A 15,697-nucleotide genomic window follows, 5' to 3' on the forward strand; every position below is an offset into this window, starting at 1 on the left:
ATTTTATTTTCCTGGAGATTATTTGAGCAGCAACTTTATTTTTTCAAAGATGGTCCTGTTTATAGCAGATGATGAAAGAAGCAGCCAGTTTCTATCATAGTATTTATGGTCAAGTGAATCTGTCTTTCCATCTGCAGTTGACTGGAGTTCTAGAATTGTCAAATAGGATCTACCTACATTAAAGAAAATAATTATTCAGGCCTTAAAAAATACAGTGAGTTTAATTTTTATACTATGTTTTGGGGTTAAATACAATAAGACTATCTTGTTAGCTTAGTAGTTTAATTTGTCGTTTAAAATCTCTTTAAGAGAAAACTTTAAATTTCCTGTAACAGTTTAAGTGTGGTCAAGTTATTGTAGTCCAGTAAAGCTAAACAAGATAGAATATTTAATCACAGCTTCACAAATAGGTTTTTTTATTTATTAACGTATTCATTAGATTATCATAGAGTTCTTCTAGACAACTTTTAACATATTTAATACATAAAACCCTGATGAAAGGGGAACAGGAAAGATCAGAAAGGAGAAATAGAAGAGTTTTAGGAAATCAAGGGGGTGAGAAAAAACGTGGTTGAAGAAGAAACTTTAAGCTGAAAACAGTCCAGGTTCTTTGCCAGATAGTGATGTCTCACCTGCTGCTGCTATGTATTTTAAAATTTCTTATTTAGTATAGACGTATACATAAGCTAAACGAATTTCTTTTCCTCTGATTTTGTAATCTCTTGTTTCTTTCTAGGTGGACTCTCATTATTGTCCCAGTTGCTTAGAAAATATGCCATCAGCTGAAGCCAAACTAAAAAAGAATAGGTAAGATCGAGATCCATTTTTCCCTCTTTTCTTCAACTTTTGTTGTTGTTGTTGAGGAATATTCTCCCTGAGCTAACATCTGTGCCAGTCTTCCTCTGTATTTTAGTATGCAGGCAGCCAGCACAGCATGGCCACTAACAGAGCGGTATAGGACTGTGCCACCAAAGTGGAGCGTGCTGAACTTAACCACTAGGCCACCAGGGCTGGCCTTCAACTATTTTTTTAATAGCTGGTTAGAAAACACATGGGATTAACTCTCTTTTTTAACAAGCTGTTTTTCCCTTTTTAGCATTCCCTTTGCCAAAAATGAAATGTCCTTTGATTTTTTTAAATAAACTTTCTATTTTAGAACAGTTTTAGACTTAACAATTATTGTGAAGATGGTACAGAGAATTCCATTTACCCCATACCTGGTCTCCCTCATTGTTAACATCTTACTTTAGTACAGTATATTTGGCTCAATTAATGAAGAATATTGATATATTATTATTAATGAATTCCACAGTTTATTTAGATTTCCTCAGTTTTTCCCTAATCTCCTTTTGCTAGGTTCCAGGATCCTATTCAGGATACTCATATTTAATAGTCATAGCTCCTTAGGTTCCTCTTACTGTGACATTTCCTTACACTTTCCTTGGTTTTGATCACCTTAAAAGTTGTGAGGAGGGGCTGGCCCCGTGGCCGAGTGGTTAAGTTCGCGCGCTCCGCTGCAGGCGGCCCAGTGTTTCGTTAGTTCGAATCCTGGGCGCGGACATGGCACTGCTCATCAGACCACGCTGAGGCAGCGTCCCACATGCCACAACTAGAAGAACCCACAACGAAGAATACACAACTATGTACCGGGGGGCTTTGGGGAGAAAAAGGAAAAAATAAAATCTTTAAAAAAAAAAAAAGTTGTGAGGAGTACTGGTAAGGTATTTTGAGAATGTCTCTGAGTTGGACTTTGTCTGATGTTTCTCTCGTCAGCCGTCAGCTGGGGGAATGTGTTTTGACGGGGACCACAGAGGGAAAGTGCACCCTTCAACGCATCATATCCAGGGTACATACTGGTGCATACCCAGTCATACGTCAATATGGCATATCACTGCTGGTGTTCACCTTTATTCCCTGGCTGGAGCTAGCGTTTGTCAGGTTTCTCCAGCTTTTTTTCCCTCCTTTTCCATAACGTACTCTTTGGAAGGAAAGTTGTTATTACAGCCCACACTGAAATACTGGAGAGTTATGCTCCCCCTCCGTGAGGGCTGTCTGCATGAACTATTTGAAATTCTTTTCTTGGAAGATTTTTCTCTGCTCTCCTATTTATTTAATCATTTACTTAAAGCAGTCTGGGCTCATGTGTATTTCTGTTAAGCTTTACGTAATCCAATACTACTATAATTTCTTCTGTTCAGGTTGTTCTAGCTTTGGCCGTTGGGAGCTCTTTCAGTAGACCTCTGTACCCCTCTGACATACCCCGTCATTGTATGGGGGGTGGGGAGGAGCTGTTCATTCATTTGAGCACTTTCTTTCTGTTACTACAAGATACGCCAGGCTTATCCTGTATATTTTCTCCCTCAGTCCTAGAATTAGCCCCTTCTCCAAGGAGCCCTGCTTCCTTTTATTGGAGACTGGTAGTAGGTGTGCTCATTACTGGGTGCCCTTTGCTTTTTAGCTTGGTGTGAAAGTCCTCTGCTGCAGGTCACACTGCTACACCTCTCTGGAGGTGAACCACTATTATTTGTCTTTCCTGTCCCCGAGAAATAGTTCCTGATAAGCCAGACACTGTTTTGTATGTTGTCCACACATTATTTTATCATTTAATCCTCAGAATATCACTGCGAGGTGGGTACTCTTACTATCCTCATTTGAGGATGTTATCCAGGCAGCTAAGTGTCACGGATAATTGGAGTTATGGGCTGGAGCTTCAGAGCAAGTCCAGGACTGGAGACGAAATCTTGATAATGTCAAGTGGTGGGAAAGTTAAAAGCAACAAGGCCCAGGGGCCCCTGGACGGGGATGTTGGCTGAGCACTAGGAAGAGTAGTGCCTAAAGAGAGAGCTGAAAGGCCAGAAAATGCTCCGCTCCTGGGCCCGTCCAGTGCGACTGCATTGGGTGGTGTCCATTTCGGCCCTCTGGCATAGCAGACAAGCAGTTATTTTCCAAACCCAGTTTCCAGCTTATTGTATTGTTGCCTCTCAGTTTCCCATTGTGCAATTGGTCTGTCCTCTTTAAAGTCATAATCTGTGACATTTCTCTGTTCCTCAGAAACCTTTGTGGTCTGTACAGAAAAGAGTCTGAAATAGTTAACTCCACACTGTTAGTAGTGATTCCCTCTGGGAAGTAGGGTTGGGTCAGGCTCTTAATTCTTCAGGAACTTTGGTAACGATTGCTCTTTTAAAAAAAAAAAATAATAATGAATGTATAATACCTTTGAAATTTTAAAACAAACATTGTAAGAGTGTCAGGAATACTTTATTTCTTTTTGCTTGAGAGACACTCCTCCCTTAGGGTTCTCTCTTGATTCCTAATACCTAGAACGATGTCTGGCACATAGTAGGGGCTTGATAATGTGGGTCGAGTGAATGAATTGTTATATTTTTTGTATCATAGATGCGCCAACTGCTTTGACTGTCCCGGCTGCATGCACACCCTCTCCACTCGGGCAACAAGCATCTCCACACAGCTTCCTGATGACCCAGCCAAGACCACCATGAAGAAAGCCTATTACCTGGCCTGTGGATTTTGTCGCTGGACATCTAGAGATGTGGGCATGGCAGACAAATCCGTGGGTGAGTGAGACAGACTTCAACATGAGATCTTGTGAAATTGGCAGCGCTGTAATTGCCCACAGATTATTATTTCTGTTACCTAATGGGTGGTAGGAGCTAAATTCAGAGTATCTTGTCATTAAATCTTTTGTGTTCCCAAATTCTCCCATTTATTTACCATAATGTTTCATCTGAGACTGGATAAACTATTTCGGTTTCTTAGAGTTGGTAAAGTAGCGTTTATAAATCTGACACTTTGTTAGAATTGAATATTAATGCTCTTCATAAAAAATAAACTCTCCTGGTGACAAAACACACCATGAACAAAACTAAAAAATTAAAGTGACAAGCTGAGAAAAATATTTGGATCATACGTAACAGACTAAAGATAAATAACCAAAAATGAGGAACCTTATAAATCAGTAAGAAAGAAACCCCACAGAAAAATAGGCACCGGATATGAACATTTCTCAGAGATGGAAATGAAAATTTTCAGTAACCAAAATGTGCACACTGAAGGGACTGCAGTAGGGTTAAAGATCTTTTTCTTCACCCCAGACTCCTCAGTAACCTTGCAGATGCCGTGGAAAGACCCTAACCTTTCATGAAGTCACAAGTCAAGTCCCACCCCTTCCTGTTTCCCTCCTCTGAAGTTTTATAGACCTTTGTTTTTATGTTTACTCTTTCTTTGGCTATCATAAACTGCCTTGTACTGTTAATATTCTTTATATGTGAATTTTTTAAGTGTTTTCGACTCTAATATGAATTCCTTGGGACCAAAGACCATGTTTTGGATATCTGAGTTCATTTAGTTTTTCTTGTCCAGTCGATTGGATTTTTTGTTTTCACACCCAATTTGGTGAGGTAGTATTTTTTTTAAGCCCATAAATATGCAAAAAGATGTGTTCAACTTTGCTCGTAATCTGGGAAATGCAAATTAAAACTGACTCCATTGATTTGGCAAAAATTTTTAAATCTGGTAATATGAAGTATTGGCAAGAATGTGGGAAAATAGGTTTTTCATATGCTACTACCTTGGAAAGCAGTTGGACAACATCTATTAAAATTTTTCATTGCTCTTATCCTTCTGCCCAGCAATTGCAGGTCCAGGTATCTATCCTGGAGATTCAAACATATGCTCAAAGATACATTTATAGGTATAAAATGTTTGTCAGTGAAACAGAAAAATGTGTGTGTTTGGACATAAAGACCACCAAAGCATTTATGTCTCCATCATTTGAGTGTTTCAGAGTGAAGATTGCACTTATCTTTATCAGGAAAATTCCTTTATTTTTACATTTCCTGTACTCTATGGTTAACATCAGAGAGTGGAAACACTTTATACGGTCAGTTCAAAACCTTCAGTTGCTGTTTGTTTTTTAATATAAACAGTAGCATAGCTAATTCTTCATTGTCCTTTTGTCTTTCTGAAATTTCCTTTGTTTGATTTTTGGAAAACTTTTTGGACTTGTTAAAAATTACCATTTTTTGGATTTTCATTAAAAGTTTCAGCTTACTGGGGCTGGCCCCGTGGCCGAGTGGTTAAGTTCGCGCGCTCCGCTGCAGGCAGCCCAGTGTTTTGTTGGTTCGAATCCTGGGCGCGGACATGGCACCGCTCATCAAACCACGCTGAGGCAGCGTCCCACATGCCACAACTAGCAGAACCCACAACCAAGAATATACAACTATGTACCGGGGGGCTTTGGGGAGAAAAAGGAAAAAATAAAATAAAATCTTTAAAAAAAAAGTTTCAGCTTACTAATATATGAAGAAGCTCATAACAAATATATTCTGTCATTTGACATAACTAAAATGAAGATGGACTTTAGCCTAAAAGTTTTACAGATTCTTACACAATTTGGAAGTAAATATGGGTGAAGTTCCTTTAGATTCAACTCTGTTCTTAAAGTTTTAGTTATTGATTCTGTTGGGTTTGCCATTCGGTTTAGAGTGCTTGAGCTCTTGATTGTTTCTCTGACTTTGTACATTAAGTTCGTAAAATACTTTTAAGAAACTAGTTAACCCAACAGATGTATCTTAGTTCCTTAAAAATGCTTGTTGGTGTGTATGTATGTACCTGAAATGTGACTTATGTTAGAAAGATTCTGTGGCATCTTTTTAGATTGAAAGTACATATTTGTGTGTGTATGTTTTAATGTCATTGTGACAAATAAGTTGTTTGAATTTGTTTTAAGAATTTAAGTTAAATGTTGAAAACAACCTCAAAGTGGCATAGTATGTAGCTTGGTGAGTTAGAGTGTATTTTTGTGTTTTTATTTTGTCTGCTTTTATCAAGTTAAAGAAACAAAGCCCAGAAGTCCAAGTAGATGTCTCCGTTTATTGTTTCTAAACGAATGTTTTATGCTTTTTGGATTATGAGCCATTAGGGTTGGAGAATTTATATTTCAGAACTTACAACCTGTGCTTGCTTCTAGAAAACTCTCTCCTCTGGGCTATGCTGATAGTGATAATTGACTACTAGGAGCTCTTAAAGAGCACAGATCATTTCATTTCTTCCCTGATGTCATTGGTGTCTGAGAAGCCCTGAAACCACTTTAGTTAGAACTAGTTGTTTATTTATAAGTAAGCCATTGTATCAGTAATGTGCAGAGAAAAACTTATAATGAGATTATGTCTCCCAAATTGCTATTTAGAATAAATTACCGTTTCTAAAGAAGCAATTAGGTAAAATGTTTAGATTTTTTAAAATATTACAACAAACGTTTCTTTCACATAATTTTTCACGATTGCCTTAAGTAAGGCAACCTTTAAAATATGAATGTTGTACTAAAGGATGTTATTGCTGCCATTTCTTACAAGGGATATAGTGTCACCTTCAATGAGAGTCCTTTTTGTTTTGGAAAAAAGCTTTTTTAATTATACCAATAATATGCACTCATGTACTTATCACCCAGCTTAAGAAATTAAACACAACCAAAGTAATTTAGGCCCCTCCTGTAGCCTTTCCCGTCTGCATTCCCCTCCCTCTGCCTCCTAGAGAGAGAGAATTATCACGGTCCTGAATTCAGTATTTATCAGAGTGCCTGCCTGTCTTCAGACTTCTCCACATACATGTATAGCCGCTAACAAATAATGTTCTTCAGTTTGAAACAAATGGAAACGTACGGTATGTATCGTCTACCACTTTTCTCTGTCAGCATGTATTTGTGATACTTGGTTGATTCACGTATGACTTACCGCAGTTGGCTTCTTCAGTCTCCTCTTGATGGACATTTAGGTTGCTTTCAGTTTTCTGCTTTTGACAGCAGTACTGTTAGAAACATGTGTTTCCCAAGTTGCAAAAGTAAGGGCTTCTCTGCATAACTGAAAATAAAATTGCTGGGTTTAAGTTGTGTTGGTCTTTAGCTCTCCAAAATGGTTTTCCACTTTTTGCCCCCGCAGGAGCATATAATAGTAGACTACCCCTGATTGCTCCAGATCCCTGGCAGCTCTTAGTATCATTGGACTTCTTTCAAGTTTTTTGAAACTGGTGGTTGTGAAATGATATCTCATTATAGTTTATTTTTTCCTTTTTTTTTGGCAAGCTTTATTGAGATATAATTTACATATAATGAAGCTCACTAGTTTTAAGTGTAGAATTCTGTGATTTTTGACAAATGTGTATAGTCATGTAGCCACCACCACAATCATGATATAGAACATTTCCATGATCCCAAAAAGTTTCCTCATGCCCCTTTGCAGTCAGTTTCTTCCCCCCACCTCCTGGCCCCTGACTACCACTGATATGCTTCCTATCACTGTAATTTTGTCTTTTCTAGGAGTTTATATAATTGGAGTCTTGTCACACGTAATCTTTTGTGTCTTTCTGCTTTCACTTAACATAATGCTTTTGAGGTTTGTCCATGTTTTTGCTTTTTATTGTGGGATAGTATTCTATTGTGTGGATATATCATAATTTGTTTATTCATTCTCCAGTTGATGGACATTTGGGTTTTTTCCATTTTGGGGCCCATATGAATAAAACTGCTATGAACATTTGCCTACAAGTCTTAGTGTGGATGTATGTTTCCTTTTGTCTTGAGTAAATACTTAGGAGTGGAATTGCTGGGTCATAGAGTAAGTGTATGTTTAACTTGACTAGAAACTACCAAACTATTTTCCAAAGTGGCCATACCGTTTTGGATCCTCACCAGCAGTGTAGGAGAGTTCTAGTTCCTCAATAACCCTTAATGTTGTCAATCTTTTTTATTTTAGTCGTTCTAATGAGTGTGTAGTGATACCTCATTATGGTTTTAATTTGCATTTTCTTAATATATTTATTTGCTATCCATATATTTTCTTTAATAAAGTGTTTGTACAAATCTTTTGCCATTTTTTAACTATTTTTTGTCTCCTTTTTTTTGGTCAGGAAGATTGGCCATGAGCTAACATCTATGGCAGTGTTGCTCTGTTTTGCATATGGGACACTGCCGTAGCATGGCGCAGTGAGCAGTGTGTAGGTCTGTGCCCAGGATTCGAATCTGTGAATCCCAGGCCACCAAAGCATGCACACGAACTTACCCACTGTGACACTGGGCCAGCCCCAAGTTTTTGTCTTTTTATTGAGTTTGTGTAAGAGTCCTGTATTCTGGATACAAGTCCTTTGTTTGAATACAGTCATGCGCTGTGTAACAACGTTTTGGTCAACAATGGACTGCATATATGACAGTGGTCTCATAGATTAGTACCATACAGCCTAAGTATGTAGTAGGGTATAATTTCTAGGTTTGTGTAACTGTACTCTATGATGTTCACACAAAATCACCTAATGACGCATTTCTCAGAACGTGTCCCTGTCGTTAAGCAGCACGTGACTGTATGTGTTCTGCAAATATTTTCTCCCAGTTTGTGGCTTGCCTTTTTATTTTCTCAACAATATCTTTTGTAGAACACAAATTTCTAATTTTGACGAACTCCAGTGTATCAATTTTTTATTTTATAGGTTGTGCCTTTTGTGTCCAGTGAGAAAACTTTAGCCTAACCCAAGGTCACTAAGATTTTTGCTTATGTTTTCTTGTAGAAAGATAATGGTTTTAGCTCTTACATGTAAGTCTATGGTCCGTTTCAGGGTAAGTTTTGTATATCTTGTGAAATGAAGGTCGAGGCTCATGTTTTTTGTTTGTGGGTATCCAAGTGTTACAGCACCATTTGTTGAAAGTATTCATTATGGTTTTATTTTCAACTTTCTGGAATAATCTTTTCCATTATGATTTGTGCTGTTTGTTTTGTAAGAAATTCTTCTCCAAACCCAGGTCTTAGAACATAGACATTGCACAGAGTTGCAGGTAAAAGAAGGATCTCTGGAGTCAGACTGCCTGAGTTTGAATCTTGGCTTTACCACTTATTCTCTGTGTGACTTTGGGCAAGTTATTTAACGTCTCTGAGCCTCACTTTCCTCATTTGTAAAATGAAACTAATAATGAATCCCTACCTCAGAGGGTGATTAGGAGAATAAAGTGAAATGTAATATATTTCAAATGCCTGGCACATAAGCTATACATGTGTCAGTTGTGGTGTTTATCATTATCACCATTATTGTATTTAAAGAAAAATTTTCATTCTGAACATTCTGTTCCATATAATTTCTAGAACTCTCTCTTGTAAGTTCTGTGATTTTATGTTTTTAAGTTTCATTTTGTAGCCTGCAGATGATCTGTTTTTATGAAAATAAAATTATCACATCATGAAAGTCTTATTTAATGTTCCTTTATTTTGCAGCTAGTGGTGGTTGGCAGGAACCTGAAAACCCTCACACGCAACGGGTAAGTAAAGTGTCAATTAGAGAGAGGATGAAATAAGATGGAGAAAAAGACCAAAGATCTTCCAGTTTATCAGTGGACATGACCTGTGCTTAGAAATCCCTGATGTGTATTTTGGTATCTGTTACGCATAGAAAGAACTTCTTATTGTAAAGATATTAAATCACGATGACAGGTTTTTTCCAGTCTGACTTAATGGAGAAGCCTAGGTATGGTTTTAGTTCTGTATTCAGGTTGTGAATAGAAAAAGGAAATAGGTTTTTGTTTTGTTTTTCACGTACCCACCAACTAAGTTAAGGTTCCATTTGTTCTCAAATTCTCTTGGAAATATCATCAATATAAAGATATCTTAACCCCTGAAAACACCACTAATTTAGAAGATGCTCTTGGACTCAGTAGTGGTGCTTATACAATCATGATTTGAGCATCCTTTAAGAGTTCATAGAGAATTGATCTCCGTAGCATGTACTAGAGCTGACTTTTTCCCCCTGGAACTAGAATATGGGGAAGATGATGAGATGCTATCGAAATGAAGTATCTATGATCAAACTGCAGAGTCAACAGTAATTTGTAATTATTCTCCTTTGACATCAGCAAAAACAAGAAATACTGAAAATACCCTGGATGAGTGTGGGGAATTGGACCTTCTCACATAACTGTTGTTAGTGTAAATTAGTACAGATTTCTTGAGCTCTCAGCAGTATCTACTTCCTGGACTCTGACCCACAGGAATACTTGCACTTATGCACAAATACATGTATTCATTCATCAAACATTTATCGAGCATTTACTGTGTGCCAGGAACTGTGCTGAACAGTAGGGATACCTGTTTCCTATTCTCATAGAGCTTAAGTCTAATGGGAAAACAAAAATCAAATGATCCCTGGATAAAGGAAAGTTTGATAAGTTATGTGAAAGAGAGGTAAATTTTGCCATGTGTACATTTCCTAGGGGGAATTTCAACTAGTTAGGTCCATATCTGAGGATTACACTAAGATCTGAGGACAATACACAGAAGGGAAAGAATTCAAGGCCGAGGAACAGCATATGCAAAGAGCTTGTAAGAGGAAGAGAAAAGCAAGTTGTAGACAAGAAGGTGAGTGTGACAAAGTGGAGCATAGTATTAGCGTGGAGAGGAGTACTTGCGGTCAGACTGTGCAGGGCCATGTAGATGGTTAAGGAACTAAGAAGCTGCTAAGTGTTTTTAAGCAAAGAGATGACAGGATCAGATTGATGTTTCCAAAAATAATTGCTTCTGAATTTAGAGGGCAGGAATGGGTACCAGGAGACCATTTAAGTCATATCATAGGAAATGGTTAAATACCTTCTAGGACATCTGTGCTATGCAATAAGGTGCAGCCTTTAAAAAGAATGAGGTAGGTCTACTTTTACTGGATGGGAAGATGTACTTGATGTATTTGTGCTGGATCAAAAGTTCACGATACTTTCAGTGAAAAAGAAAGTTACAAAACAGTTGTTTTCCCCTTATGTGAAAAATAAGGGCTATATTTATTTTTATACATATCAAAGTTATATGTCTACATGCAGATTTTTAAAAATGTATGCAAAATATAGTATTATCATGCCTGTGTCTGTTAAGCGTGTAGGAAAGATATCTAAACTGATAATAGTGGAGACCTCTGTTGAGGGGAAGGGTGAGCTGGGGCACAAGAGGTAAAAGAGAAGTTGCACTTTTTATTCTTTATGTTTGTGTATTGTTTGAACTTTTCACAATTGACGTATATTGTTTTTATGATTAAACTGTATTTCAAAAATGAAAATATGTGATGGAGTAGGGGAGAAAATAGAATATGAAATGTCACATTCTTAGAAGTAGATGGTCTTGTGGCCATGCCCAAAAAGTAGGAGCAGTTATGAGGGAAAATAAGTAATGAGGTAAAAGCAGTGGGAAGAGAGCATGAAGTTTCCAAGTCTTTTCATTGCCAGGTTCTTCCTGTTGTTGAACTTCAAGCTTCCATTTCAATTCTGAAGATAGATCACGTAATGAAGAGAAATTCTCCTTGAACAAAAGGGTGAATTTGCCCACCTTAATAATTTGTCTTCTCTCTTCGTTATGTATCTAGTGGGTAGAGTTGATTAATTTTGTATATTTCCTGTTAGCTTTTTTGTGAAACAAATACTGAGTCTCTGATTTCTTACAGATGAACAAGCTGATTGAATATTACCAGCAGCTTGCTCAGAAAGAGAAGGTTGAACGAGATCGCAAGAAACTGGCACGACGTAGAAACTATATGCCTTTGGCTTTTTCGGTGAGAGCATGGTAAAAAAAAGGAGTCTGCCACCCACTGACCAAGACCTGTGTGGCGTAAGAACAGTGACCACTTCAGAAAGCGGCCATTGTCCCTAGATTCCTGAGTGATAGTAGCAGAGAAAGGCTCCTCAGATTCTGGGTGTTCATGTCCAGCCGTCATGGTTTTGCCGTATCACTAGTTCTGTTTGAGTTCTTTGAGTTTTAAGGGTGTAAGCGTTTCTTTCTCCATCATTCCCCTTTTTCTTCTGATTATTCCCCAAAGGGGCTACTGTTTAATATTGTAGGCACCACAGAACTCTTACTGAGAGCTTTTGGCTATTACAGAAAGTCAGAAGAAGCTGGGCAAGTAGTAGATTTTGTTCATGTTGCCCATGTAGCCCACCTTTGATATTCTGGTGGTCGTGGTTTCCCATCTCTAGTTGTCAGAATTTTTGGCACCCTCCCACGTTTCTCCAGTATGAAAACACTGACTTGAGCATAGCACATTGCATGGTTAAATAAATAGTAATATATGCAGGTGAAATTTTTGATAGGAGTTATTTATGGAAGTCGTTCTCTACTGGTTTGTATTCCACCAATCAGAAGCAGGAGGTTAGGGTTTGGAGCTTTTGTTTTTGTCCCCCTAAGTTTTATTTGCTTTCGCAGAACAATTTGTTTTCATGTGTTTGCTTGGAGCCAAGCAGGTTGGCATTTAATGAATAACATTAATTGAATGGCAGTGATGTGTCAAGCACTGTGCTAAGTATTTTACGTATATTATTTTATTTAATGTTCACAACAATGCTGTGGAGTAAATGGTGTATCCCCATTGTACAATTGAGGAAATGAGACCTTTAAATATTAAGTAATTTGTCAAACTTCTTCCACATGAGAATTACTTAAGTTATTGAAACCCTAAGAATTGGTAAGGTCCATATGAAAATATCTAGTTTAGAATTTAATAAAACAGAACTTGCAAAGCATCTACCTTTGCGAAAGACTTCAGCGAAATCTTACTGAATTTTTCTGAATTGTTCAACGGTATAATCAGCGTGTGCAGTAGTGTATTTAGGAGTGGAATTTGAGTTAAATGCATTATTCTTCCTACTTTCCCGTATAACCTGCCTGCTTTGCTTCTATCTTATGCTGCATTTTTTTTGTCTCTGTTGCAACCTGCTGCTATTTTGGGGCCTACAGCAACACACTATTCATGTAGTGGTAAGTTCTCTCTTATGATTCTTGCTAACCCTGAAGAAGTTAGCAGATGATCACTAGTGTTCCAAGAAGACGTTCATCGTGTGTCTCAGACACTCCACATAGTTCTGGTCTAAGCCATAGCTTAGATATTTTTAGATTAATAGTAAAAAAAAAAATTACATTTCATTCAGTTTTACTATTTAATGTAATTTGAATCTCCATGTTTGGTGCTTTTATTATTATTTTAAGAATAAGATGATGTGGGGCTACAAATTACTCTCTTTCAGGGAAGCTTTCAAATTAGCTTTTTTTTTTTGCTTATTTCCCTGAGCTTCTCATGCTGTCCCACCCAAATTCTTTCTTTTGATAAATAGGATATGTAAAGGTGGAATTTCTAATAGGAATTTCTGAACTCTGTTTAGGACAAATACGGTCTTGGAACTAGGCTTCAGCGACCACGAGCTGGTGCAACCATCAGTACCCTTGCTGGACTGTCGTAAGTTTGGACATTAAATGGCTTTGAGGAGAAAAGCAGGTATCAAAATCAATATTAAAGGAATGTGATTTAAAAATAAATAAATAACAGTTGCCAATGAGGCAGAAGATTTTCATACTTAGGAAAGACCTAAACAGAAAGAATATTCTGCAATAGAAGACTTGAATTACTGATACCGTAGACTTTGAAGAGGATCAGGTAGACCCTTAAGAAATCACTGCTTTTTATTTTTTAGCCTTAAAGAAGGAGAGGACCAGAAAGAGGTAAAGATTGAGCCAGCTCAGGCTGTAGATGAAGTGGAACCTCTACCTGAAGACTATTATACAAGACCAGTAAATTTAACAGAGGGTAATTTTATACATGGTTCTGCTTTGTTTCTGCTTTACATTTAATTTTGCTTTGGTTACTTATAGGCCTTGTGATCTGAGATTTTTAATGGTATAGTTGTTAATAGTAAAATGAATCATGTAGAAAATAAAATAGATGCAATTGAAGAACTATAAAATGTCTATCAAATTTCTATGTTAGGGGCTGGCCCCATGGCCCAGTGGTTAAGTTTGCATGCTCCGCTTTGGCTGCCCAGGGTTTCACCGGTTCGGATCCTGGGCATCACTCTTCAGGCCATGCTGAGGAGGTGTCCCACATGCCACACTTAGAAGGACCCACAACTAAAATATACAACTATGTACTGGGGAGATTTGGGGAGAAAAAGCAGGAAAAGAAAAGATTGGCAACAATTGTTAGCTCAGGTGCCAATCTTTTAAAAAAAAATTCTATATTATTATTTTTTGAAAAACACTATTCATAAAGGTGGTGTTTCATGTAAGTCTGAATTTGAGCAAGTCACTGTAACTAAGCCTGGTTTCTGCCTTGCATGCTAGTGACCACCCTTCAGCAGCGCCTCCTGCAGCCTGACTTCCAGCCAATCTGTGCTTCACAGCTTTATCCTCGTCACAAACATCTTCTGATCAAACGGTCCCTGCGCTGCCGGGTACGTATTCCGTTCTCTACAGTTGCCGTTTGTACAAGAGAAAAGCAGAAGTAAAGGAAACGTGATTGGTGTCTGGCCAATATCAAAACTTCTGGGATGTAGTAAATATAGAAAATGCCAGCTGAGAATGGACTAGGTGTCCAGGCATATTTTAAATGTTTTCAAGGTGAACTCAATCCTCACCACTCTGTGAGGTAGGTACTGTTGTTGCTCAGGTTTTACAGATGTGGAAATTGAAGTTTCTGAAGGTTAAGTTATAGTGCTACCCCTCAAACCCCTCAAAGAATAGTGAAAGAATATATAGCTTTTAAGCTAATAGAGAGGAAATGAAAGGACTAATAAAAAGTAATCAATTTAAGAGAAAGAAAAATCAAAATCTAGGCTCTGGGAATCTGTATAGCAAACAACAGAGTTTCTTCAATAAATAAATGGTGAAAGAAAACAAGAAAAGGGGGGAAAGGAGGAAACCTTTTAGATCAGTACTATTCAGCAGAACTTTCTGTGATGGTGGAAATGCTCTGTATCTGCACAGTCCAGCATAGTAACCGCTAGTGACCTGTGGCTGTTGAACACTTGAAATGTGATAAGTGCAACTGAGGTTCTGAACCTTTCATCTTAATTCGTTTCAATGAGCACAGGTGACTGCTGTAATAGTGCTGCTATTGTCACATAATGCAGTGCTAGATTAGAAGAGATTTAAGAGTCTTATCAACCAAACACAGTGTGGAGACTTTATTTAATTCCTGAGTCAAACAAAACACAGAAGGAAAGGAGGAGGCAAGGGAGGAGAAAGAAAGGAAAGAAGGGTAAGGGTGGAGAGAAAAAATTATGAAGGCTTTGGGGAAATTTAAACACTCGGATTTCTTTATGCTATTAAAAGAATTGTTCTTTTTTTAGGGATAATAATAGTATTGTTATGTTTTAAAATATCTATGTCTTTTAGAGATACATACCAAAATATTTATGGATGAAGTGATATGATATCTGATATCTGTTTCAGAATAGTCAGGCATAGGGAGTGGGTGAGAGTGTAAATGAAACAAGATTGGCCATTATTGCTAACAAGTTGCTAATTGTTGAAGCTGGGTGATGGGTACCTAGGGATTTACAATACTATTCTGTATTTTTGCATATGTTAGAAAATTTCTGTAATGAAAAATCTTTTTAAAAAGAAAGGAAAAGCCCAGTTTAAATATAAAGGCACATATAGATTAAAAGTAAATGGGTGGAGAAAAGTAGACCATGCTAACACCTACCAAAAGAAAACAAGAGTAGCCATATTAATTTTAGAGCAGATTTCAAAGTAACGACACTTATCAGGGATAAAGGAGGGCATTATAAATGGTAAAGGGGTCAGTTCTCCAAGAAGATAGAATAATTCTTAGCGTGTGTGCATCTAACAATAGAGAGTGAAACTCCATGAGGCAAAAACTGATAGAACTGCAAGGA

The 15,697-nt window shown here is 37.5% G+C and overlaps 1 protein-coding gene across 2 annotated transcripts in view; it reads left to right on the plus strand.

The window, feature by feature from the left end:
* DCTN4 (dynactin subunit 4) overlaps positions 1–15,697 on the plus strand; it is a 33,216-nt gene that overhangs the window by 2,065 nt on the left and 15,454 nt on the right. Inside the window, exons 2-9 of one of the 2 annotated variants that reach the window (XM_023617397.2) lie at positions 737–807; positions 3,397–3,575; positions 9,273–9,316; positions 11,476–11,583; positions 12,762–12,782; positions 13,184–13,257; positions 13,493–13,605; positions 14,139–14,248. In XM_023617397.2, coding sequence (XP_023473165.1) covers positions 737–807; positions 3,397–3,575; positions 9,273–9,316; positions 11,476–11,583; positions 12,762–12,782; positions 13,184–13,257; positions 13,493–13,605; positions 14,139–14,248 — 720 coding nt within the window. The remainder of the gene's footprint in view (positions 1–736; positions 808–3,396; positions 3,576–9,272; positions 9,317–11,475; positions 11,584–12,761; positions 12,783–13,183; positions 13,258–13,492; positions 13,606–14,138; positions 14,249–15,697) is intronic. The other variant, XM_001917648.5, reaches the window with a different exon arrangement.

Source organism: Equus caballus, chromosome 14, assembly GCF_041296265.1.
Source record: "Equus caballus isolate H_3958 breed thoroughbred chromosome 14, TB-T2T, whole genome shotgun sequence".
NCBI classification, from domain to species: Eukaryota; Metazoa; Chordata; class Mammalia; order Perissodactyla; family Equidae; genus Equus; species Equus caballus.